Source organism: Chiloscyllium punctatum, chromosome 4 (genome assembly GCF_047496795.1).
Source record: "Chiloscyllium punctatum isolate Juve2018m chromosome 4, sChiPun1.3, whole genome shotgun sequence".
In the NCBI taxonomy this organism is placed as follows: domain Eukaryota; kingdom Metazoa; phylum Chordata; class Chondrichthyes; order Orectolobiformes; family Hemiscylliidae; genus Chiloscyllium; species Chiloscyllium punctatum.
The window spans coordinates 52,316,457-52,340,839 of record NC_092742.1 but is presented as its reverse complement, the minus strand read 5'-3'; the positions used below and the strand labels follow the sequence as shown (position 1 = coordinate 52,340,839).

The 24,383-nt window shown below is 41.0% G+C and overlaps 1 protein-coding gene across 3 annotated transcripts in view; it reads left to right on the top strand.

The window, feature by feature from the left end:
* Positions 1 to 24,383, top strand: part of nid2a (nidogen 2a (osteonidogen)) — a 110,738-nt gene that overhangs the window by 81,170 nt on the left and 5,185 nt on the right. For 2 of the 3 annotated variants that reach the window (XM_072568708.1, XM_072568707.1), the window contains exons 27-37: positions 977 to 1,216; positions 3,976 to 4,221; positions 6,399 to 6,644; positions 10,962 to 11,207; positions 12,352 to 12,594; positions 16,967 to 17,188; positions 17,920 to 18,089; positions 21,421 to 21,550; positions 22,311 to 22,482; positions 22,974 to 23,131; positions 23,292 to 23,415. In XM_072568708.1, coding sequence (XP_072424809.1) covers positions 977 to 1,216; positions 3,976 to 4,221; positions 6,399 to 6,644; positions 10,962 to 11,207; positions 12,352 to 12,594; positions 16,967 to 17,188; positions 17,920 to 18,089; positions 21,421 to 21,550; positions 22,311 to 22,482; positions 22,974 to 23,131; positions 23,292 to 23,415 — 2,197 coding nt within the window. The remainder of the gene's footprint in view (positions 1 to 976; positions 1,217 to 3,975; positions 4,222 to 6,398; positions 6,645 to 10,961; positions 11,208 to 12,351; positions 12,595 to 16,966; positions 17,189 to 17,919; positions 18,090 to 21,420; positions 21,551 to 22,310; positions 22,483 to 22,973; positions 23,132 to 23,291; positions 23,416 to 24,383) is intronic. The other variant, XM_072568709.1, reaches the window with a different exon arrangement.

Sequence of the window (24,383 nt, the reverse complement as noted above, 5' to 3'; positions counted from 1 at the left end):
AAAAGAGAATGAAAGGACACATTACAGAAGTAAACCTCCAGGGCTAGGGGGATCAAGCAGGAACTGACTAGATTGAGCAATGGAAAGCTGTCATGAATGTGATGAGCTAAATAAATCATTTCCGTGCTATAGACGACTCTAACGCTGTAAATGACTCAAATTTTAAGTTTTGATAAGCACCTGGGTGTATCTCAGTGAAGCTGGTTATCATGGAAACATCTAACATAGACATCTGTTATTTCCTGTGTACATGCAGTGTTTGTCATTGTTGTTCGACGTTGAACTCTAACAATGATAGTACAAAATGATTGACTGTTTTAGTTTCCATCTTAAAGGTCTGTTTGTCTTTTCTGATTACAGCCCCCATCTCTCTTCTGTACTCAGCTACTTCTCAGTATGTTTTATATTCTTAATTTCTAATGATCTCTTGTTTCTATTGGTGATCCACTTGTAGTTTGTTATCTCAAAATTCATTAACAATTTTCTCAGATTTTGCAGTCATACTGAAACAGTAATACATTTTCCCTCCAAGATTCTGGAATATATGAAATGCACAATACATTTATGAAGAAACAACTTAAATTGAATCAGATCCACCAAGAAATAACAAAAAAACAAAGAGGAAAGTCAGTATTTAGTACTGCAATACATTTTTGTCTGCCTTTGTTTTTCTACATTTGGATGTTTGTTAGTGTTCTTCTTTCTTGCTCTCATTCTCCCTGTCTCCTTGTTGAGGATCTGACTTATTTTCTTTAATTACATGTTTAAGAACTAAAAATCATACGACATCAATTATTTATAACATTTCAGTAAAATACCTCTACACAAACACACTCTTCCAATTCCAGTCCAGGAAAAATAATTCTGCAATAAACAGACTGACAGTGACAAAGAAAGACATTCCATGACCCAATTTGCATGAATTTTACTTTGACTAAAAATTTACTGCAAAATATGAATCTTTTTGCTTGATTAGAACGCATTGATCGCCCAAGAACTGTCTGTGAACAATACCGAGAGAGACTGCAAGCAGAGCTGAACCTGCGTGGATTACAGGTGGGGGTCCATATCCCTGAGTGTGATGAGGAAGGGAACTTCAGGCCTCTGCAGTGCCATGGCAGTACAGGCCACTGCTGGTGTGTGGATGAAAGGGGACAGGAAATTCCTGGGACAAGGACACCACCTGGAACTAGTCAACCACAGTGTGGGCAGCCAGGTCAGTCAATACTTTCATAACGTAAAATGACCAGTATTGTAGTGAAACCATGGAGTTTAAAGACATTACAGTAGGTTTGTGCATCTAACCAAAATTTGAAGATTCACAGTGTGGTGTAATTTACAAACGTTGGATTTCATGGTACCAGCCACCTCATGTGTGCACATGATCAAAAAGTGTGGTGCTGGAAAAGCACAGCTAATCAGGCAGCATCCGAGGAGCAGGAGAGTCGATGTTTTGAGCATAAGCTCTTCATCAGGATTCCTGATGAAAACCTGATGCCAGAAGCATCGACTCACCTGCTCCTCAGATGTTGCCTGACCGGCTGTGTTTTTCCAGCCCCACACGTTTTGACTCTGATTCCCAGCATTTGTGGTCCTTACTTTCTCCCAGTGTGCACATGATACCTCTCATTACTACTTGACAATATGCTGTAAATATTTCAAAAGGAAAAGTCTGACCATATTAACCTCCATCCAAATGTCGCGATTGTCTGTTTTGAGATGGTGTGAATTGTAGCAAGTGTGATGAATTAATCGAACAAAAGTCCTAAAGTTGGATTCTTTCCATCAAGATAATTTTTCACAATCAAATGCTCCCATCTTAGGTGACGAGATGATTCTCTCACACCAGATGGCGAGACACCGATCTGCATACACTTGCATCTCATTATTACACTACTCAACAGAATTAACTTCACTTTCTCCGTTAACATCTGTCTAATTGAGATACCTGATGCTTCAGAAACTCGACTGCAGAAACCAAGAGGGTACCTGGGGACTTTGCTCCTCAGCCTCTAGTTTGGATGAGTATACAGCTTTTTGCTACCTCTACTGATACCTTTACAAAGCTCTTTTCCTTCACTAGAACTGCTGTAACTGCAGGAGGTGTCTCCATGTTGACCATTGTGTGCAACTCATGGCACGGTGGCTCAGTGGCTAATGCTGCAGCCTCACAGCACCAGAGTCTCAGGTTCGATTCCAGCCTGTGGCAACTGTCTGTGTGGAGTTTGCACATTCTCCCTGTGTCTGCGTGGGTTTCCTCTGGGTGCTCTGGTTTCTTCCCACAGTGGAAAGTGAGGACTGCAGATGCTGGAGTACCAGAGTTGAAAAATGTGGTGCTGGAAAAACACAGCAGGCCAGGCACCAGTTGTCTTTATGAACAGAAAAGGATTCTATTCACTTAGTTTACAAGTTTGTTTGTTTAGAATCCATTGAACGGCCAAAGACTGCTTGTGAACAGCATCGGGAGAGGCTACAAGCAGATGTGAATCAGCATGGGTCACACTTCCGTGGAATCCATATCCCTGAGTGTGATGAGCAGGGGAACTTCAGGCCTCTGCAGTGCCATGGCAGTACAGGATACTGCTGGTGTGTGGATGAAAGGGGACAGGAAATTCCTGGGACAAGGACACCACCTGGAGTTAGTCAACCACAGTGTGGACAGCCAAGTCAGTCAGTGTTTTGGAAAGACCTGACCTTTTTATTTTTATGCATTTTTGATTATGGACAGAAATGGGGGAAAAATACTTATAAAAACCAAGGATTGTGGAAGGCATTGCACGTTTTAAAAGCAAGTTGTCTGCACTTACTGTAAGTGTTGTCTGCAACTAAACTTCCTCCATTAGTTGAACAAACAACAATCTGGCACTGGGGGTTTGCACAAAACGAGATTTGGCTGGGAACAAATATCATATTGGTCAGTGGGGTGGTGACCAGTTGAGATAACAAAGACCCTCTGCCTGCCAACTGGCTGAACAGCATGTTGGTGTGAATGAGATAGCCAGGAGCCTTAGGACCTCCGGAACGGGAAGTGATATCCTTGTCTCAGCAGTAAAAAAAGCCTGAAGAAAGCCAGGGTGTTTTCCTTACCAATTTCCTTACCAATGCTCCTATCATTCAATGGCTGAACCTCTAGATGGCCTCCATTTTCCTACCCTTTTCCATTATTCTTCTTTCTGTTAGTGATTAAACGTAATGTTGATCTCAACCTAGGACAAGCTAATCAACTGAGCATCTGCAGCCCTCTAGGTAAAGAGATTTCTCTTCTTCTGAAGTCTTTACAAGCCAAATCCTTAATTAACCAATGGTTTGACCCTATGTTCTAAACTTTCCAGTCTGGGGAAATAACCCCTCACTATCTACCCATCAGCACTTGGAAGAATTTTATATCTTTCAGTCAGATGCTGCTCACTATGCTAAGCTACAGAGGAATTAGGTCTATTTTACTCTACCTCCTCCTACAGCAGCCTCCTTATTCCAGGGTCCAATTTCTTGAATCTTCATTGCTTCCACTTAAAATGTAGACATGTCTTTTTTTAGGTATGGAGACTAAAACTGGAGCTATTACAAAAGATCTTTCAACAATCACCTGATCTCACATTTTTCTTCCCCGTTATATTTGACACAACCGTGTTCAAAATATTACTTCCATAAAATATTGATTTTATAACAGTTCCTTAAAATACTCTTTATAGAAGAACATTTGCCAGTTACACTTGGTTCTTTCTGCAATAAACTGTATAATAGATTGAAAACTTGATTTCTGGTGAGTACAGTATTGCTATTATGTTAGAGTTGAAAACATTTGCAATACTGAATTAAGATTATCACTGAGCTATGTTAAAATGTATTTGCCTTAGAAAAAATGTCTTTCCTATAGAGTGGCGACACCCAGAGTATAGACGAAAAGATAATGTAAGAACCAATTTGAGTCATTTATTCTTATGTTTCATATGGATTTTTTTTTCTGTTGAATAGAGCCTATTGAAGGCCCAAAGACTATTTGTGAACAGCACCGAGAGAGACTGCAAGCAGAGCTGAACCTGCGTGGATCACAACCTTTTGTTGGAGCCTATATCCCTGAGTGTGATGAGCAGGGGAACTTCAAGCCTCTGCAGTGCCATGGCAGTACAGGATACTGTTGGTGTGTGGATGAAAGGGGACAGGAAATTCCTGGGACGAGGACACCCCCTGGAACTGGTCAACCACAGTGTGGCCAGCCAGGTCAGTCAGTGCTATGGAAAGACTTGACCTTTATATTTTTATGCATTTTTGATTATGGACTGAAATGAGGAAAGAAAAGCCTTATAAAAACCAAGGATTGTGGAAGGCATTGAACGTTTTAAAAGCAAGCTAACAGCACTTACTGTAAGTGCTGTTTACTTTGTCTGCAACTAAACTTCCTCCACTAGTTGAACAAACAACAAACTGGCACTGGGGGTTTGTACAAAATGAGGTTTTGCTGGGAACAAGTATCATATTGGTCAGTGGGGTGGTGACCAGCCGAGATAACTAAGACCCTCTGCCTGCCAAGTAGCTGAACAGCATGTTGGTGTGAATGAGATAGCCAGGTGCCTTAGGACCTCCGGAACGGGAAGTGATATCCTTGTCTCAGCAGTAAAAAAAGCCTGAAGAAAGCCAGGGTGTTTTCCTTACCAATTGCTGTAAATGTTTCCTTTAACCAATAAGTCAGAGACTTCATAAGTTTTGAACCAATTGTTCTGTGCAAAGAAATTAAAAATACCTGGAGAAGATTCATCATGGAGCAGCTGGTCCTAGCATGCACAAGGATAATCTCAGTGAGGCCCGTGGATAGAAACAACTGAATTGCCTTTCCAGTCATTCCCACCACCCACAGCACCAATGGTTGTCGATAAGTGTGTGCACACAAAGTTTTATAAGGAGAGGATTAGAATTTTATCTCCTGGAGTTAAATAACATTGTGTTTACCTGTAGCTAGAATTTATTTATTTGTAATAAATAGTAATTATTGATAAGTACAGAAATTTCATCCACGCTTTCTGTCACTCTGGGTTTAAAACTGGGGAGTTCTGCTTGCTTTATAAAATTTTTGTGATGATTCTGGGAATAGCAGAACCTTATTTCCAGTGTACTACCCAAGTGAGGCATGACATTTTTAACAAAGGAAAATAACCCACACTCTATCAAAACTCAGAGTTAAAAGCAATGTCAGGTTTTTTGTGAGTCTAACTTGGAGCTTGAAGAAACAGCTAGGTTTAACTCATAAAAGATGGTTATCTTGGAATCATTTGTACTGGCAAACACTATAATCAAAGGCCCAAAACCAAATTAATTTGCAACTTATCAAAATATTGTATTGAAATGTTTTTGCTCTAAGATTCATAAATACATGGACAGTATTATAGATGTAGGAATAACAGATTAAAATAAAATAAATCAGAAAGATAACAGATGAATTGAAAATAGAAATGAACACTTTTGAACAAAAAAAGCCTGTTACAACCATTGTAAGCACATAAGTAATTGAAATAGTATCACTTTGAGGAACTGCTCCTATCATTCAATGGCTGAACCTCTAGATGGCCTCCATTTTCCTACCCTTTTCCATTATTCTTCTTTCTGTTAGTGATTAAAAGTAATGTTGATCTCAACCTAGGACAAGCTAATCAACTGAGCATCTGCAGCCCTCTAGGTAAAGAGATTTCTCTTCTTCTGAAGTCTTTACAAGCCAAATCCTTAATTAACCAATGGTTTGACCCTACGTTCTAAACTTTCCAGTCTGGGGAAATAACCCCTCACTATCTACCCATCAGCACTTGGAAGAATTTTATATCTTTCAGTCAGATGCTGCTCACTATGCTAAGCTACAGAGGAATTAGGTCTATTTTACTCTACCTCCTCCTACAGCAGCCTCCTTATTCCAGGGTCCAATTTCTTGAATCTTCATTGCTTCCACTTAAATGTAGACATGTCTTTTTTTAGGTATGGAGACTAAAACTGGAGCTATTACAAAAGATCTTTCAACAATCACCTGATCTCACATTTTTCTTCCCCGTTATATTTGACACAACCGTGTTCAAAATATTACTTCCATAAAATATTGATTTTATAACAGTTCCTTAAAATACTCTTTATAAAAGAACATTTGCCAGTTACACTTGGTTCTTTCTGCAATAAACTGTATAATAGATTGAAAACTTGATTTCTGGTGAGTACAGTATTGCTATTATGTTAGAGTTGAAAACATTTGCAATACTGAATTAAGATTATCACTGAGCTATGTTAAAATATATTTGCCTTAGAAAAAATGTCTTTCCTATAGAGTGGCGACACCCAGAGTATAGACGAAAAGATGATATAAGAACCAATTTGAAACATTTATTCTTATGTTTCATTAGAATTTTTTTTCTATTGAATAGAGCCTATTGAAGGCCCAAAGACTATTTGTGAACAGCATCGAGAGAGACTGCAAGCAGAGCTGAACCTACGTGGATCACAACCTTTTGTTGGAGCCTATATCCCTGAGTGTGATGAGCAGGGGAACTTCAAGCCTCTGCAATGCCATGGCAGTACAGGATACTGTTGGTGTGTGGATGAAAGGGGACAGGAAATTCCTGGGACGAGGACACCTCCTGGATCTGGTCAACCACAGTGTGGGCAGCCAGGTCAGTCACTGTTGTAATTCAGCAAAATTATTAACATTGTAGCAGAAGATGTGATCTTTTATTTTGTATGAGTCAAACTTTAAGCCTGGAAAAGCATGCAGATGTATTTCACAGAGGCTGGTTCTTGGGAGTTCACAATGGGATGAGGGAGGAGTTGGCTATGGTAGACTGAGAGCAAATACTATAGTAGGTCTATCAAGGAACAGTGGAGGACCTTCAAAGCGATTTTCACAGTGCTCAGCAAAAGTGGCCTTGGCCTCCTCCATTGCGAAAACAAACCAAAGCGCCAACAACAATTTACCTTCTGCCTGGGCACACTACAGCCCGGAGGACTCAACACTGAGTTCTCCAATTTCAAGTAACTTCCCTCCTCATCCCCCGACTCCCTTCACAGTACCTCCCTACCACTGCACACAGCAGTGGATTCATTCATCCCATTGACCAACCAGGTCATACCTTCTACTTGTCTTCACCCATCCCCCCTTCACCACCCTGCTCCTGCTAACCCCTTTATCTGCAGCTCCCACCACATCCACTCCCCAGTCCTGAAGAAGGGATAAACCCGAAACGTCGACTCCTCCACCTCCTGATGCTGCCTTGTTTACTGTGTTCTCCCAGCCTCCTGCCTGTCTACAGCAAAAGTATATAGCAGTGAAAAGGCAGAACTGTAGGAAAAGGACAATTAGCCATTGACAATTCAGGAAATAAAGGAAGCTAATGCATACACAGTGGCAAAAGTTAGTGGGAAACTTGAAGATTAAGAAATCTTTAAAGGTTAACAGAAAGCCATAAAAAAATCTATAAAGAAAGGTCGGAAAAATTGAGAGTAAACTAACTGAGAATCTAAAAACAGATAGCAAAAGTTTCTACAAATATATAAAAGGCAAAAGCGTGGCAAAGGTAAACATTGGCCCCTTAGGGGATTAAATAATGGGAAATGAGGAAATGGCCAAGACATTTAGCAGGTATCTTGTGTCTGTGTCCACAGTGGAAGACACTAATAATGTGAATCGACGTTTCGGGCATGAGCCCTGAAGAAGGGCTCATGCCCGAAACGTCGATTCTCCTGCTCCTTGGATGCTGCCTGACCTGCTTATCTTTTCCAGCAACACATTTTCAGCTCTGATCTCCAGTCCTCACTTTCTCCTTTGACACTAATAATGTGCCAATAATTGATGAAAAGGAGGCTATGGCAGGAGAGGACCTAGAAACAATCATTATCATTAAAGAGGTAGTGTTGGGCAAGCTAATGGGGCCGAAGGTAGTCAGGTCTCCTGGCCCTGATGGAGTGCATCCTGGGATACTAAAAGAGATGGCACGAGAAAGAGCAAACGCACTCGGTAATTTACCAAACTTCAGTGAACTCTGAGATGGTTCCAGCAGATTGGAAAACAGCAAATATGATGCCACTGTTTTAAGAAAAAAGGAGGTAGACAAAAGGTAGACAAAGCTAATATGCCCATTAGCTTAAATTCTGCAGTGGAGAAAATGCATGATTCTATCATCAAGGAAGAAATATCGAGATACCTGGATAGGAATTGTTGCATCGGGCAGTCGCAGTATGGGTTCATGAAAGGCAGGTCAAATTCATGAATTCTGTCCTTAAAGGCATGGGGGACTGCAGCGATTCAAAAAGGCAGCTAACTACCACTTCCTGAAGTACAACTTGGGATGGGCAATAAATACTGGCCAGACAGCGACATGAATTAATTTAAAAAGTAGCTTGCATACATTCAGCCCCTGTGTCTGTGTCATTGAAACAGACTGTAAATGACTGAGACCCAACACTGATTCCTGTGGCAGACCTTAACATGCTGGAAATGACCCACTTATCCAGTCTTTGCTTCCTTTTCACTAACCATTGCTTTATCCGAGCTAATATTTTACTTCTCACATCATGTTCCCTTATTTTGTCAAAAAACTTCAGTGGCACCTTATCAAATGCAGTTTTTGAAATCCAAGTACACCACATCTGTAGGTCCCCATTTATCTAGCTTACTTGTTATTTCCTCACAAAACTCCAATTTGCTAGCTAATAATTACCCTTTCAAAAAAAACATGTTGACACTGATTGATTCTTTCATGATGTGCAATCGAAGTATTTTATATCATGGATTCTCATAAGCTCTCTGGGACAGAAGATAAGCCAACTGACCTATAGTTTCAAACAACAGGACCAACACTTCATCCTGATGTTCCCACATCAGGTTACACTCTTCAACCACTTTGATTTGCTCCACATGTTATCGAGGAACAGCTGAAGGTACAGGAGACTACATAGGCCAAGGACTTTGACAATATTCCAGCAATAGTACTGAAGTCTTGTACTCCATAACTTGTCCCTAGCCAAGCTATTCCAGTACAGCCACAACACTGGCATACACCCAACAATACAGAAAATTGCCCAGATATATCCTGGCTACAATAAGCAGGGCCAGTGCAAACCAGCCAATTACTACTTTGTCTACTCTAAATCCTAAGTAAAACGATGAAAATAGTCATTGACAAAGCAGTTCTTGCACAGGAATAACAAGCTCACTGATACTCAGTTTTACAGGCTTGGTTGAAAAATGAACAAAAAGAGCTGAACTCCAAAGATGAAATGGGAGTGGCTGCCCTTGACAACAAGGTTGCATTTGACCAACTGTGGTATCAGACAGCCCTCACAAAATGGGGGTCAGTGGGGATCAGGAGAAATCTCTCTGCTGACTGGAGTTATACCTGACGTTGTTGGACTTCAAACATTGCAGGTCCAGGACATCTCTGCAGGATTTCCTCAGAATAGTGTCCTTAACCCAACTATCTTTAGCTGCTTTCAGAACTGAGAATGTTCACCGGTGATTGCACAATGTCCAACACCATTTGCAACTCCTCAGATACTGAAGCACTGTGCATACATCTCTATCAAGACCTGATCAACATTCACACCACGCAACTCCAGGCAACGATCATCTCCAGCAAGACAGAATCTAACCATTGTTCTTTAATATTTAATAGTATAACCATCACTGAAACCAGCCCTCCACAACCATTATGGACCAAAAACCAAACTGGACCAACCATATAGATACGGTAGCTACAAAGCAGGTCAGAGGCTATGAAACTTGCACTGAGTTACTCCCTTTCTATCTCTCCATCTATCCACCATCTGCAAGTCAGTAATGTGTTGGAATACTTGCCACTTGCTTGCATGAGTATAGCTCCAACAACACTCAAGAAGCTTGACTTCATCCAGGATAAAGCAGCTACTTGATTGGTACCCCATCCACCAGCTTCAATATTCACTTCTTTCACCACCACACACAGACGAGGTATAACCTCTACAAGATACTGTAATAACTCACCATGTCTCCTTAGACAGCACCTTCTAAACCTTTGAAGGACAATGGCAGCAAATGCAAGGGAAATGCAGGAAATCCACCTGAAAATTACCTTCAACTGGTCTTCCCATGCCGCCTTATCATTCTAGATGGTCATGAGTTTTGAAGGTGCCTTCTCAGGAGTGTTAATGAATTTCTGCAGTGTATCTTGTAGATAGCAGTAGTGTGTACTACTGAGCAGCAGTGGTGTAGGGAGCGAATGTTTGTAGATGTTGTGCCAATCAACTGGGCTGCTTTGACCTGAAGATGTCAAGCTTTTCAAATGTTGTTAGAGCTGTACTCTTCCTGTCAAGTGGGGAGTATTCTGTCACATTCCTGACTTGTGCTTTGTTGATGGTGGATGGCTTTCTGGAGTCAGGAGATGAGTTACTCAGTACAGGATTCCTAGCTAGTGTTTTTATAGCTACTCTCATTCAGATTCTATCAATGGTAACTTCCAGAATGTTGATAGTGGAGGATTCAGCAGGAGTATGCCAATGAATGTTTAGGGGCAAAGGTCAGATTCTGTCCTGTTGGAGATGGTCATTGCCTGGCACGTGAGGGCTGTATGTTACTTGTCGCTTGTCAACCCAAACCTGGATATTATCCAGGTCGTGTTGCAATTAGACATGGACTGTTTCAGTCTGTACAGATGAATAAAATGAAATCAATCTAATGTGAAACATTTACAAAAGAAATTTAATTTTTAAAAGAAATCCCCTTTCAATTCTGGCAAAGGACTTGGAGAGGAAAGTTTTAGTTGTGATGCAGACCCTCCTTAATTAACCGTGTGACTCTGATACGGAATCCCATAGTAGTAATGTTGTAAACTGACAGTGGATTTCATGACTGAAGATCAGGCATGGGCAATAGGCAATGTACAGGAAATTGACGTTACACAATGGAAATGGAGGAATTTGCACTTTTACAAAACAAAAATTTCTTTCTATCTCACTAGAAAGCATTGAACAGCCAAAGACTATTTGTGAACAGCACCGAGAGAGACTGCAAGCAGAGCTGAGTCTGCGTGGATCACAACCTCTAATTGGAGCCTATATCCCCGAGTGTGATGAGGAGGGGAAATTCAGGCCTCTGCAGTGTCATGGCAGTACAGGATACTGCTGGTGTGTGGACGAAAGGGGACAGGAAATTCCTGGGACGAGGACACCACCTGGAACTGGTCAACCGCAGTGTGGACAGCCAGGTCAGTGTTCTAATTTGTTAGGAATCTGAGTTTTGTAAGAGAATTATGCTTTGGACGAATTTTTTAATTCAAAGTAAAATGGTCCAACGTAGACAGTCATAGATGCTGTAACATCTAGCTGACATCAAGCCAATGTGACTTGTTTACCATGAGGCAGGAGGGCTCGCGTCAGTATTCATCATTGACTCAAACAAAGGCAACTGCAACTATTTGACTGGGACAGCTTTGCAGTTGCTAAGTTTTCTTTTGGAAGAAAGTGAGGACTGCAGATGCTGGAGATCAGAGTCGAGAGTGTGGTGATTCCTGATGCCTGAAACGTCGATTCTTCTGCTCCTCAGATGCTGTGTTTTTCCAGCACCACACTCTCGACTCCAGGATTTTTTGGCCAGGAAGAGAGAGGGAGAAGTTCCATGGGATCGAAAGGCTAAAGCTGATATGGTCATCCTTGTGGCCTCCCCAGCTCAACCCAGCCTTATGTCTATCCTTTAGCCCTCTTGCAGGCACCAACCCCATCTTGCCCCTCGGCACCTTCGGCATGTGTCCAAGCACCCAAGCTCCCAGACGTCAGCATTCCAACTCCCTACAGATCCTCAAACTTGGCGTCCTCTGCTTCCTGGCATCTCATTCATTGCTGGCATTTACTTTCCTCGCTGTTTACTGCTCCTCCAATCACAGGCTAGTTCCTGTGCCGTGTCTGTTGCTGATAGGTTTACTTGTGAACCTGTAAACAACAAGCATGAGAGAAAACCAGTCTGTGAGCGGAGGAACACATTGCTATTTCTTTCCATTCTTTTCACTGGTTGCAAGCAGAGCTGAGTGTGTGTGGATCTTTAGCTCTTGTTGAGGCCTATATCCCTCAGTGTGATGAGGAGGGGTGGGGGGGGGAAAGGAGGGTTCCAGGGCTCTGCAATACTACAGCAATAGAGGCCACTGCTGATGTGTGGGTGAAAGGGGATAGGAAATTCCTGGAACTGGTCAACCACAGTGTGGGCAGCCAGATCAGTTAGTTTTTGAGTTCAGAAGTAGTATTGGCGTCACGTCAATCCCTTTTTCTACAATGAGACTGGTGACAATAGACATTGTACAAGAAATCATTGTTACATTTGCACTCTTGTCTCATGAAAATTTATTTTTGTTTGCTTAGAATCCATTGAAAGGCCAAAGACTGCTTGTGAACAGCATCGGGAGAGGCTACAAGCAGAGGTGAATCAGCATGGATCACACTTCCTTGGAATCCCTATCCCTGAGTGTGATGAGCAGGGGAACTTCATGCCTCTGCAGTGCCACGGCAGTACAGGCCACTGCTGGTGTGTGGATGAAAGAGGACAGGAAATTCCTGGGACAAGGACATCCCCTGGAACTAGTCAACCACAGTGTGGGCAGCCAGGTCAGTTAGTTTTTGAGTTCAGAAAAATGATCACATTGTAGCAAGAATAAAGGATCTTGGCGTTTTCATGAGCTGAGGGCATTAAAGTGCTTTACAGTACAATGAAGTATTAGAAGTGTAATCACTTATAATGTGGGAAATGCATAGCAACATTACACAAACAACAATATGATAGTGTCTCAAAAAGCTACTTTTAAATGATTACTGCTGATAAATACAGCTTAGAATTCCCTTGCTATTCTTCAAAATCATTTTACAAGGCTCTTTTACAAGGTTAAAATCAACTCAGCGAAAGTGAGGACTGCAGATGCTGGACCAAGAGGTAAGATGGAATCTGTGTGATCTGAAAGACAATACATTGACTGTCAAGTGCTCTTTTACCACTATATTGAAGTGTTTATCTTGAATTTGTTCCTAAGTTTTTGGAGTGGGGCGTGAACTAACAATCTTTTTTTTAAACTCAGAGGCATTGTATAGCTCACACCTAACTGTAATACAACTGACCAGTGTTGCTGGGAAATTTCAGGAAAGCTAAATGAATTAAGAATTCATTATCTCAATGGCAGTGAAGTGTCTGTTATTGTCATTCTGAATAATTTTGAGCATGGAAGTGGATTGAACATCAGAGGCCAAATTTCAGCTGCTCAGCTACATTTGATGGGAGGCAAGTGGAGAGTGTACATTGCCAGCAGCCCAATGGGAGCAGTCAGACATCTGAATGATTTTTATTGTTGGATGAATTAATATTCAGATCATCATGGGCAATGCTATTTAACATCAGCCACATCCACATCAAGAACCATACCTCTGGACATTAGTGAGAAATCTTAAATTCTATTAGGATGTCTGTCTTTTTAACAAGGACATTTGATAAAATGCCTTTGATCTTCTCTTGCTTGCTATCAATCTGGTACACACCCTGATTTATTTTCAAGTGAGTTAAACTGTCCCCTCTACAGAGATTTGTGTGCTTACCAGCAAATTGTATTTTCAACATTGTTGTAACATGACTGGCCTCATCTGTATGATGGTTTCCTTTAATGTTCCTCCCTTTAGTAAAGGGAGGTCATGCCTGACAAACCTGTTGGAATTTTTTGAAGAGGTAACAAGTAGGTTAGACCAGGGAAACCCAGTGGATGTGGTCTATCTGGACTTTCAAAAGGCCTTTGATAAGGTGCCACACGGGAGGCTGCTGAGCAAGGTGAGGGCCCATGGTGTTCGAGGTGAGCTGCTGGGATGGATTGAGGATTGGCTATCTAACAGAAGGCAGAGAGTTGGGATAAAAGGTTCTTTTTCAGAATGGCAGCCGGTGACGAGCGGTGTCCCACAGGGTTCGGTGCTGGGGCCACAGCTGTTCGCATTATATATTAATGATTTGGATGAGGGAACCGGGGGCATTCTAGCGAAGTTTGCCGATGATACGAAGTTAGGTGGACAGGCAGGTAGTACGGAGGAAGTGGGGAGGCTACAGAAGGATCTAGACAGGTTGGGAGAGTGGTCCAGGAAATGGCTGATGGAATTTAACGTGAGCAAGTGCGAGGTCTTGCACTTTGGCAAAAAGAATAAAAGCATGGACTACTTTCTAAATGGTGAGAAACTTAATAAAGCCAAAGCACAAAGGGATCTGGGAGTGCTAGTCGAGGATTCTCTAAAGGTAAACATGCAGGTTGAGTCTGTGATTAAGAAAGCGAATGCAATGTTGTCTCTTATCTCAAGAGGGTTGGAATATAAAAGCAGAGATGTACTACTAAGACTTTATAAAGCTCTGGTTAGGCCCCATTTGGAGTACTGTGTCCAGTTTTGGACCCCACACCTCAGGAAGGACATACTGGCACTGGAACGTGTCCAGCAGAGATTCACACGGATGATCCCTGGAATGACAGGTCTAGCATATGAGGAACGGCTGAGGATACTGGGATTGTACTCGTTGGAGTTTAGAAGATTAAGGGGAGATCTAATAGAGACGTACAAAATAATACATGGCTTTGAAAAGGTGGATGCTAGAAAATTGTTTCTGTTAGGCGAGGAGACTAGGACCCGTGGACACAGCCTTAGAATTAGAGGGGGTCATTTCAGAACGGAAATGCGGAGACATTTCTTCAGCCAGAGAGTGGTGGGCCTGTGGAATTCATTGCCACGGAGTGCAGTGGAAGCCGGGACGCTAAATGTCTTCAAGGCCAAGATTGATAGGTTCTTGTTGTCTAGAGGAATTAAGGGCTACGGGGAGAACGCTGGCAAGTGGAGCTGAAATGCGCATCAGCCATGATTGAATGGCGGAGTGGACTCAATGGGCCGAATGGCCTTACTTCCACTCCTATGTCTTATGGTCTTATGTCATGTTAATGACAATGGTCTAATAATGAATTGGCATCAGGGAGCAATTAATGCTGTGGGTCGATTTATTTAAAACAGTGTGATATATTACATGTGACAGGAGACAGTGTCAACCACATGTAGTTGTGCCATGGTTGTTCTTTGTGAATGATGAACCAGCTTTATTGTCACATATACTCAATGAAAATAGTGAACAGTTTATATGATGCCACTTACAGTATCATGTTAGGTCCAAAGGTACTTAAGTACAGCTTCTTTAGTTACAAGATCTCAGAAAATAGAGAAATAAAATGTCCGGCACTGCAGAAATAAAAGTTTCTACCAACCTAGACCATACTGGCACCTAGCCTTCAGACCGCACCAGGCCCTAGCTCCAGTCCATGCTGGGCTTCACCAGGAGGCTGGGAGATCACTTCAGACAGTCCGGCGTGGCAGAGGATGCCAGACTGAGAGGTCGCCACACCAGGCAGGAAGGTGACTATGGGAGGCTGCTAAGTCAGACTGGAAGTGGTCGTTGTCAGAGGCCAGGAGAGAAGGAGGAAAAAACATTGAAAAAAAAAAGAAAAGGAGAATGGACAGAGTGGATGAGCTCTGGCTAGAGCTTCCTATTCCACCGCCATTTTTTAGTGGACCAGAGAGCACAGTGAGATATATATAACTCCAGTCAGTGGGGGGGATTTTTCCTAATTCACTTTGGGTTTGATAGAGCTCTTTGATGGCACACTAGGTAAACTGCTTCCTTGACATCAAGGGAAGTCATGCTCAACCTACCTCTAAGTCAATCATTTTGTCCACATTTGAACAAAGATCAGGAGCTGAGTAGCCATGGCAGAACCCAAATTGAGTGTAACTGAGCAGGTTATTGCTGAGCAGATACTGTTTGATTGGACTGTTGGTGACTCCTTCCATCACTTTACTGATAATCGAGAGTAGCCTGATGGGGTGGCAATTGGCCAGATTGGATTTTTTTCTGCTTATGTAAAAGACATACCATGGCAATATTTCCTCATTGGTGGATAGATGCCAACATTGTAGCTGTAAAACCTGACCAGAGGGGTGATGCTATTTTCTGTACTTTTGTCAAAAGTTGTCAGGACCTTTGTAATACTGATTGCCTCCAGCTGTTTATTGGCATCACATGAAGTTAACCGAATTGGCTGTAGACTGACGCTGGGCACAGAGACGGCCTGTCTTTTAAAGCTGTCCTCTATCATTATTACAGAGTCACCCATGCCTTTCGAAACTAATCAATAATTTAATCTCACATTTTGAAGATTATTCTTCATTCGTTAAAATTAATTTCTTTTCTCATCTAGTATTTAACAGTTGGAACACTGCATGTCTTGGCACAATTACAATTTTCATAGATTATAGTTGATCCTCTGCTACCTCCTTTATAATTTCCGTACGTATTTTGTGATATATATCATTTGGGCTTGATTGGTTTTCTATTTTTAGCCAACTTAAGAAAAGTTAAAGTGCGGTCTCTCTTTGAATTTTTTTTGGTCTAGTGGTAATTATTCCACATCCTCCCCCACAAAACAGCCTGTTTCACATACCTCTAAGACAGAGAAGGTAACTAAGTATTTCTCTGTCATTTCCTCAGATTCAATACAAAATAACCTCCTTTATCACCAACTCGTCTTTTTTAGCTACAGTATCTCTTCATATGTGCCTACGAAGCCCTTACCGCAGCTTTTTTTTTAGTTTTTACATTCCTTCTATAATTTTTATGTCTCAGTTTGGTTATATATTCTTTAACTGTTGTGAATAGTCTGTTTTTAAACTTGTGGTTTGCTCAAATTTGTTTATCCCTGGAACCCAGCATTGCTACATTTCTTTTACCCCTTTTCTAAATGTAATCAAACATATATCTGATATCTAAGTATCCCCCACTAAGGTCTGTGGTTAAATCTCTTTTTTCTTCAATCTATTGTTTGCATCCTATTCATAAAACTGGATTGCAATAAAGAATTCAAACAATTGTTTCATTCAACAAAAGATTTTACACTAACTACAATGTATTAATGTATTTCAGAACCCGCACAGCGACAACCAACTGTGTGCGAACGGTGGAGACTGAGTCTTCTGGAACATTACAGTGGCAGACCAGCTAATGATCAGTACATTCCCGAATGTAATGAGTTTGGGGAATTTAGTCCTTTGCAATGCCACGGAAACAGTGGTTACTGTTGGTGTGTCGATAAAGATGGTCGGGAAATTCAAGGAACTAGAACTGAACCCGGCAGTCCACCAGCATGTGAGAACTTTCAATTTGACTTTCTTTGTAAAGTGAAAATTAAAGATCATTTTAAGGTATAGGAAAGGAATAATGGAAAAGTGGTGTTGGTAAAAATACTTCATGTCTAGTTTCCAAAATGAGAAGTTCAAATCATACAGGAGAACTTTTAGCAAGTAAAGCTATCATTATATTTGTATAGCTCTTTTCATTATTGAAGTGAATCAAAATACTTTTATTTAAAGATTGCTATCGCAATTGATAAGGTACTGAAATGCAGCAGTTAAATTGTGCACAGCAAGATCCCACAAATAGCAATAAGCAGGCAAATCTGCTCTATTAATTTCAGTTGAGACATATTGCACAGGGGACCAGGGAGAACTCCTTTTTCTTTGTTCGAAAATTGCCTGATGGTACCCTACTAATGGTATCTATTAGTAAGGTAATAGTCCATTTCGCTTTATCCAAAACAGTTTAGCACCTCACCTTCAGTCCAGCACTGGATCATCAGCAAATGTGTTGTGGTTTCTGAACCTATAACTGTTTGATTTAGAGGCAATGTGTACTACAAATTGAACCAAGGTTGAACCATGCAGCATTATAGAAAGCAACAGTACAAAGTCACAAATTGTAAAAGTTAATCAGAATTGTTCTAGTTGCCTATTAATGATGCACAGCATTGTAATCATAGTTTTATAGAGATCTGAAATTCATCCTAGTGATTTATGAATGTTTTCTGTTGAATTTGCCAGGTATACCAACAGTTGCACCTCCCATTACACAGCCTTCTCCAGCTCCTGTAGTGACTGCACCACGCACGGGTACCTTCCTTTTATATGCTCAGGGCCAGCACATTGGGTACCTGCCCCTGAATGGTACTCAGCTAAACAAAGAGGGAGCCAAGAGCCTGTTAACTCTTCATGTAAAGTATCTATTTTTATAAGCTTCTCCATTGGAATATCTGCAGAGAATGTTACTATTTGAGAAAGGAAAATATCAGGTTACTTTCATATTTTAGCAAGTGTAAATGGACCAGTATCAGTAAATTGCACCCATGCATATAAATCAAATATTACCACAGAAACATTAATATCACTATGCAAATGAGATAAATTGAGGAACAGTAGCAATATAGCACAGTAGGTACAGTGGGAGGATTGAACAGATGTTTACTGTCAAGTTTATAAATGCAAGCCTTTCTTTAAAGTGCCTTTCATGAACTCAGGTGTTTTCCTACTGATTACTTTTGACAAGTAGTCATGGTTGGAACACAGCAATGTTGTCTCTCATGCTTTGATTTGTTGAGAGCACTTAATTTTACCTCATGGAGCCAATGCTGACACTGATGGTTCAGAGGTCTGTGAATCAATCACAACCAAGGTCCAAGCCCTGGTTCCTGCAGGGATAGCCCAGGAGGCACGGTGGCACAGTGGTTAGCACTGCTGCCTCACAGCGCCAGAGACCCAGGTTCAATTCCCGCCTCAGGCGACTGACTGTGTGGAGTTTGCACATTCTCCCCGTGTCTGCATGGGTTTCCTCCGGGTGCTCCGGTTTCCTCCCACAATCCAACGATGTGCAGGGCAGGTGAATTGGCCATGCTAAATTGTTCGTAGTGTTAGGTAAGGGGTAGATGTAGGGGTATGGGTGGGTTGCGCTTCGGCAGGGCGGTGTGGACTTGTTGGGCCGAAGGGCCTATTTCCACACTGTAAGTAATCTAATCTGCTCACATCGGTTGAACAGACCAAAGTAACGCCTTGTGACTCTGGTTCATCTGGGCATCAGGTGTACTGAGGCAAAGAGAAACACCTTTATCACTGCAATCATTCTGCCACTAAAGAAGGTACACTGCTGCATCAGAGTTAATTACTGTAATTCAGTAGAGGTTTAGGACCTTCAAATGGATTCACTTGGATAGCTATTTTGGGAAGATTTGTAGCCTAGATTGAGATTCTGGATGTAGGTTTGCTGGAAGTTTCATTTTCAGACATTTCATCACCATACTAGATAACATCATCAGCAAGTCTCTGGATGAGGTTTCATCTGGAGCCTCAAGATAATGTTACCTACTATGGTGATGAAACGTCTGAAAACGAACCTTGCAGTTCAGGGAGCAAACCTACATCCAGAACTCATTGTGATTTTAACTGGCATGTTATATTGGGCCTTTAAAAGGAGAAATTTGTCAAGAATGTCTGGGAACTCCAAACCCTATCCTACTAAACTTCATAATTTATCCATTGCCCACCATTAGAACCTCTGCTAACTCCCCCAGTAAGTCAAATTTAAACAAGTTCCAGTGGAACAAGTATTCTTACATTTATAAGGTGACTGATAAATCAGATTGTTGCCCTCTTTTTTTGCCTTTTGGGTTATGATTTTTGAGTTTAAATCAGTTCACACTTGCTCTGGAAATGAAGTTATCAGAGTCATAGAGATGTACAGCATGGAAACAGACCCTTCGTTCCAACCAGAGTTCTGTTATTTACTGCACATGTATGTTATGTAACAAGCTGCCAGTTCTTTTGTCTATTCAAGCACAGTGACATTTTAATATTTTGGAAATCATGACCAAATTGGAATAAATAATTGATAATGTGTCTGGGTTTGCTCGCTGAGCTGTAGGTTTGATATTCAGACGTTTCATTACCTGGCTAGGTAACATCATCAGCGGAGACCTCCAAGTGAAGCAAAGCGATTGTCTCCTGCTTTCTATTTATATGCTTGTCCTGGATGGGGTTCCTGGGGTTTGTGGTGATGTAATTTCCTATTCGTTTTCTGAGGGATTGATAGATCTAGATACCATCTATGTGTTTGTTTATGGCGTTGTGGTTGGAGTGCCAGGCCTCTAGGAATTCTCTGGCATGTCTTTGCTTAGTCTGTCCCAGGATAGATGTGTTGTCCCAGTCGAAATGGTGAGGTTTTTTTCTCTGTTTGTAGGGCTACGAGGGAGAAAGAGTTGTGTCTTTTTGTGGCTAGCTGGTGTTCATGTATCCTGGTGGCTAACTTTATTCCTGTTTGTAGCAGTCCTTGCATGGAATTTTGTAGACGACGTTGGTTTTGTCCATGAGTTGTACTGGGTCTTTTAAGTTTGTTAGTTTTTGTTTGAGAGTGTTGGTGGGTTTGTGTGCTACTAGGATACTGAGGGGTCTTAGTAGTCTGGCTGTCATTTCTGAAATGGACCAAACACAGCCAGAAACCCTAACCACCTTAACCATACATCAAAGAAGTTTCAGAAATGACAGCCTCTCTGAATCCTAGTAGCACACAAACCCACCAACACTCAAACAAAAACTAACAAACTTAAAGACCCAGTACAACCCATAGACAAAACCAACGTCATCTACAAAATTCCATGCAAGGACTGCCACAAACACTACATACGACAAACAGGAAGAAAGTTAGCCACCAGGATACACGAACACCAGCTAGCCACAAAAAGACACTACCCTCTCTCCCTCGTAGCTCTACACACGGAGGAAAAATGCCATCATTTCAATTGGGACAACACATCTATCCTGGGACAGGCGAAGCAAAGACATGCCAGAGAATTCCTACAGGCCTGGCACTCCAACCACAACACCATAAACAAACACAGATCTAGATACCATCTATCAACCCCTCAGAAAACAAACAGGAAATGACATCACCACAAACCCCAGGAACCCAATCCAGGACAAACATATAAATAGAAAGCAGGAGACAACAGCTTTGCTTCACTTGGAGGTCGCCACTGATGATGTTACCTAGCCAGGTAATGAAACGTCTGGATATCAAACCTACAGCTCAGCGAGCAAACCCACACCCTAAACCTCAACCTGAGCTACAAACCTTGCAATTGACAATGTCATATTCTGTAAATCAATTTAGAACATTATAAAGGAACTCAAGGTATGCTGCAACTTATATTTTTTTTAAAATGAGGAATTTATTATTTCCTTTATTGATACTTTGAGTTTTTCTTTCCTTGAATAGTCATGGAATGTTTTTGCATCAGCTATTTTGCACTAATTAATAAATAACAGAAGTAGTTAACTTCATACTTGTAAAAACTAAACATTTAATACCCACAACACAACTATGTAAATTGTGGGTCTTTCCAATAAGGTAATGTGTAAACTTGCATTCATGTTTGAGTTTCTCCAATTGTTATACAGATTTGTAAGGTTTTCCAAAATTGATTCATTGCTGTTTTCAGTTTTCCAAATGGTTGTTTATCAGACAATTAACTCTTCTTTGGTTTATTTTTCACTAAGGGCTCAATTGTTATTGGTATTGATTACGACTGCAGGGATAAGATTGTTTACTGGACTGATGTTTCTGGCCGAACTATTAATCGCGCTAGTTTGGAACCAGGTGCTGAGCCAGAAACAGTTATTAACTCAGGTGAGCTCTTTATTAGAGGTCCTAAAATTTATCAGGTCTTTACAAGGCAAATATTATGAAAAGAAAGTTATGATGTATACTTAAAATTTTATAATTATGACAATTTTGAACAGACAAATAAATAATGTTAACAAGCATTTTTGAGGCCTTTAATTGGTCACAATGGCCTCTTCCCACCCTCATGACAATTTCATCCATTTCCAGCAGAAACTAGCTTAGAGGAGAAAGCCTAGTAACTTTCACTACACCAGCTGGTGGTTGGAGGAGACTGGTTACCTCCTTTAGTGTTCCCCAGGCCCAGGGAAACCCCCTCTCAACACCAAAGTCTTCACAATACCTCCTATCCTAACAAAAATACCACCAAATTCATCTGTTCCTTCCTGTCACCATGCACATTTACCTATCCATCCAGTCCAGCAGTGATCTGTGTTAGGAACTAAGTTGTTTTTTTGTTTTGCTGTTTTTGAGAGAATTGTTGACCATCAGATTGACTGGCAGCTCTTGGGATATTCCACCCCCACTCTCCCAATAAGACAAGTGGTAAAAGCCTCACCTCAAGTAGTTAGTGCCTAATGAACATTAAATGGCTACAGTGTAATATGCCAGAGTGAGAGAGAACCCACCACATTTAAAGTGAGAACAAGAGAACCCTAACAGTATAAAATCCAACCCAATTTTACAGCCCAATTATTGTTGTAAATTATCAGATGGATGCTGAATCATCTGTATCACCACTTTTGTGTTTCTGCTCCAATTTTAGACCTGATTAGTCCTGAAGGACTAACCATAGACTACCTCCACAGAAACATGTTCTGGACTGACAGTGGATTGGATAAGATAGAAGTTGCTAAATTGGATGGATCTGAACGAAGAGTTCTTGTTGATACTGATCTGGTAAATCCCAGAGCAATTGCAGTGGACTCTCTTAATGGGTAGGTTTCATATAAAGGTATCAAGTTTTACAACTTCAGAATTTTCCAGAACATGATTTTTTTTAAAAATATCTGACATGCTTTCTTACCAATTAAACATACATAGCCCTCGTAGACAACATGATTATAGCTTTTGCAAGTCATAAACCAAACAACAGGGTTTTTCCAAAATACTAACATCTGACAACCATCTGAATTAGGTGTTATGGCAACATGTTGTCCAGATGTTGGCACAATATACTGTAGATCTAAAATGCTTCCACTGTTTATAGAATGGAGAAAATTTACATAGCAGAAAATTGAATGTCCACTTGACTAGTAGCAAATTTCAGAGAATTTTTAAAAATCTGGGACTATCAACTGTTTCCTTTTAAGATAGTTGACATTGTCCTAGTTGAGGCTATTTTGTAAATGGAATATCCCACTGTCTTTCAATTAAATACACAGCCTTGTTTTATATTAATTATCTTGCTCTTCTGCTTTCCCTTCAGCAACCTTTACTGGACAGACTGGAATCGTGAAGCTCCTAAAATTGAGACTTCTCGTGTAGATGGAACTAACAGAAGGGTATTAGTTACAAATGACATTGGATTGCCAAATGGATTGACATTTGACCCTTTTTCCTCACAACTATGTTGGGCTGATGCTGGTATGTTTCACAGGCTTAGTATACTTTATTATTATATTAAGGAAACATTTTAAAAGATCAAGTTAATTGGCATTAAAGCAAAAAAAAAATTAAGAGCATACACTTTTGAAATTTACAGTTGAATACTAACAACCTTTCTTCTTGCTTTCATTGATGAAAGGAACCAAAGATCTGGAATGTGTGTTTTCCGATGGTACAAGACGACAGGTGGTGCAACGTGGTCTAAACTATCCCTTTAGTATTGTTGCTTATGCAAATCACTTCTACTACACAGATTGGAGAAGGTAGGAGCAAAGTTTAATGGAACTATTAAGTGTAACTATGGCCTTCATTTTGCAGCCCCACTGGGTATGGGGAATAATAAAGAACAGTATGTCAGATGGCTAGCCTACTACCTTCCCACCTATAGCTGACCGGTTCCCATAATACATTAGAGTTAACAAGATATCAAAAGTGGCAGCCTGCCTGCCATATTCAGTTAAATAATCAAAAGGTCAACAGATTGTTTTAGCAAGCTTATTGATTAAGAAAATACACTACCCGGACCATATTGACATAGGCAGCTAGTTGCAAGTTGGAAATCATTTTTTTTGTACCCCAAGTGGGAAAAGGCTCAAAGGAAGGGCTGTCCCTCATTTAAATACTTTTTATGCATCGGGGTGCCTCCCGAGATGTCACCCCCATCCCTTCACTGTCCTTTGCCTGAAGTCTCAGATTTCCCCCTCCACCCTAAAAACCCTGGACAACTTGTGATAGCCTGTGTTCCTTCTTGCTGTATCACTGCTGGGACTGTCAGTTTCATGTTATCATGCTTCAAAATAGGACATAAATCTCCAGCTCCTGCTTCCAGTGCTGGAGAACTGCCTAAGAGTATTACAACAGTACTCCCTAAACCAACACACAATAATGCATGAGGACACTTAAAGGTGATTCAGGAGTTACAGACTGTAAAAATGGAGGGCTGCTAGGAGAGCGCTTAGGATACTGCAGGGCAGAGATATTGAATAGAAATGGGTATGGTAGAGAGTAGATTTTGGGGAAGCCAAAAGCGAGAGCAATGTCATAATGGGGAGTGGAGCTGCCAACACAGAGCGACCTAGGCATCCTACTGTAGGTAAACAATGAAAGATTGCTCCCACTGGTGGGCAGATGGGAACAAGACATGGCAGTCTTTTTAAGGACTAAAATAAAACAAATACAAACAGGGAATGTTATACATAACAAATATCAGAACAACTTCAAATAAAAATCT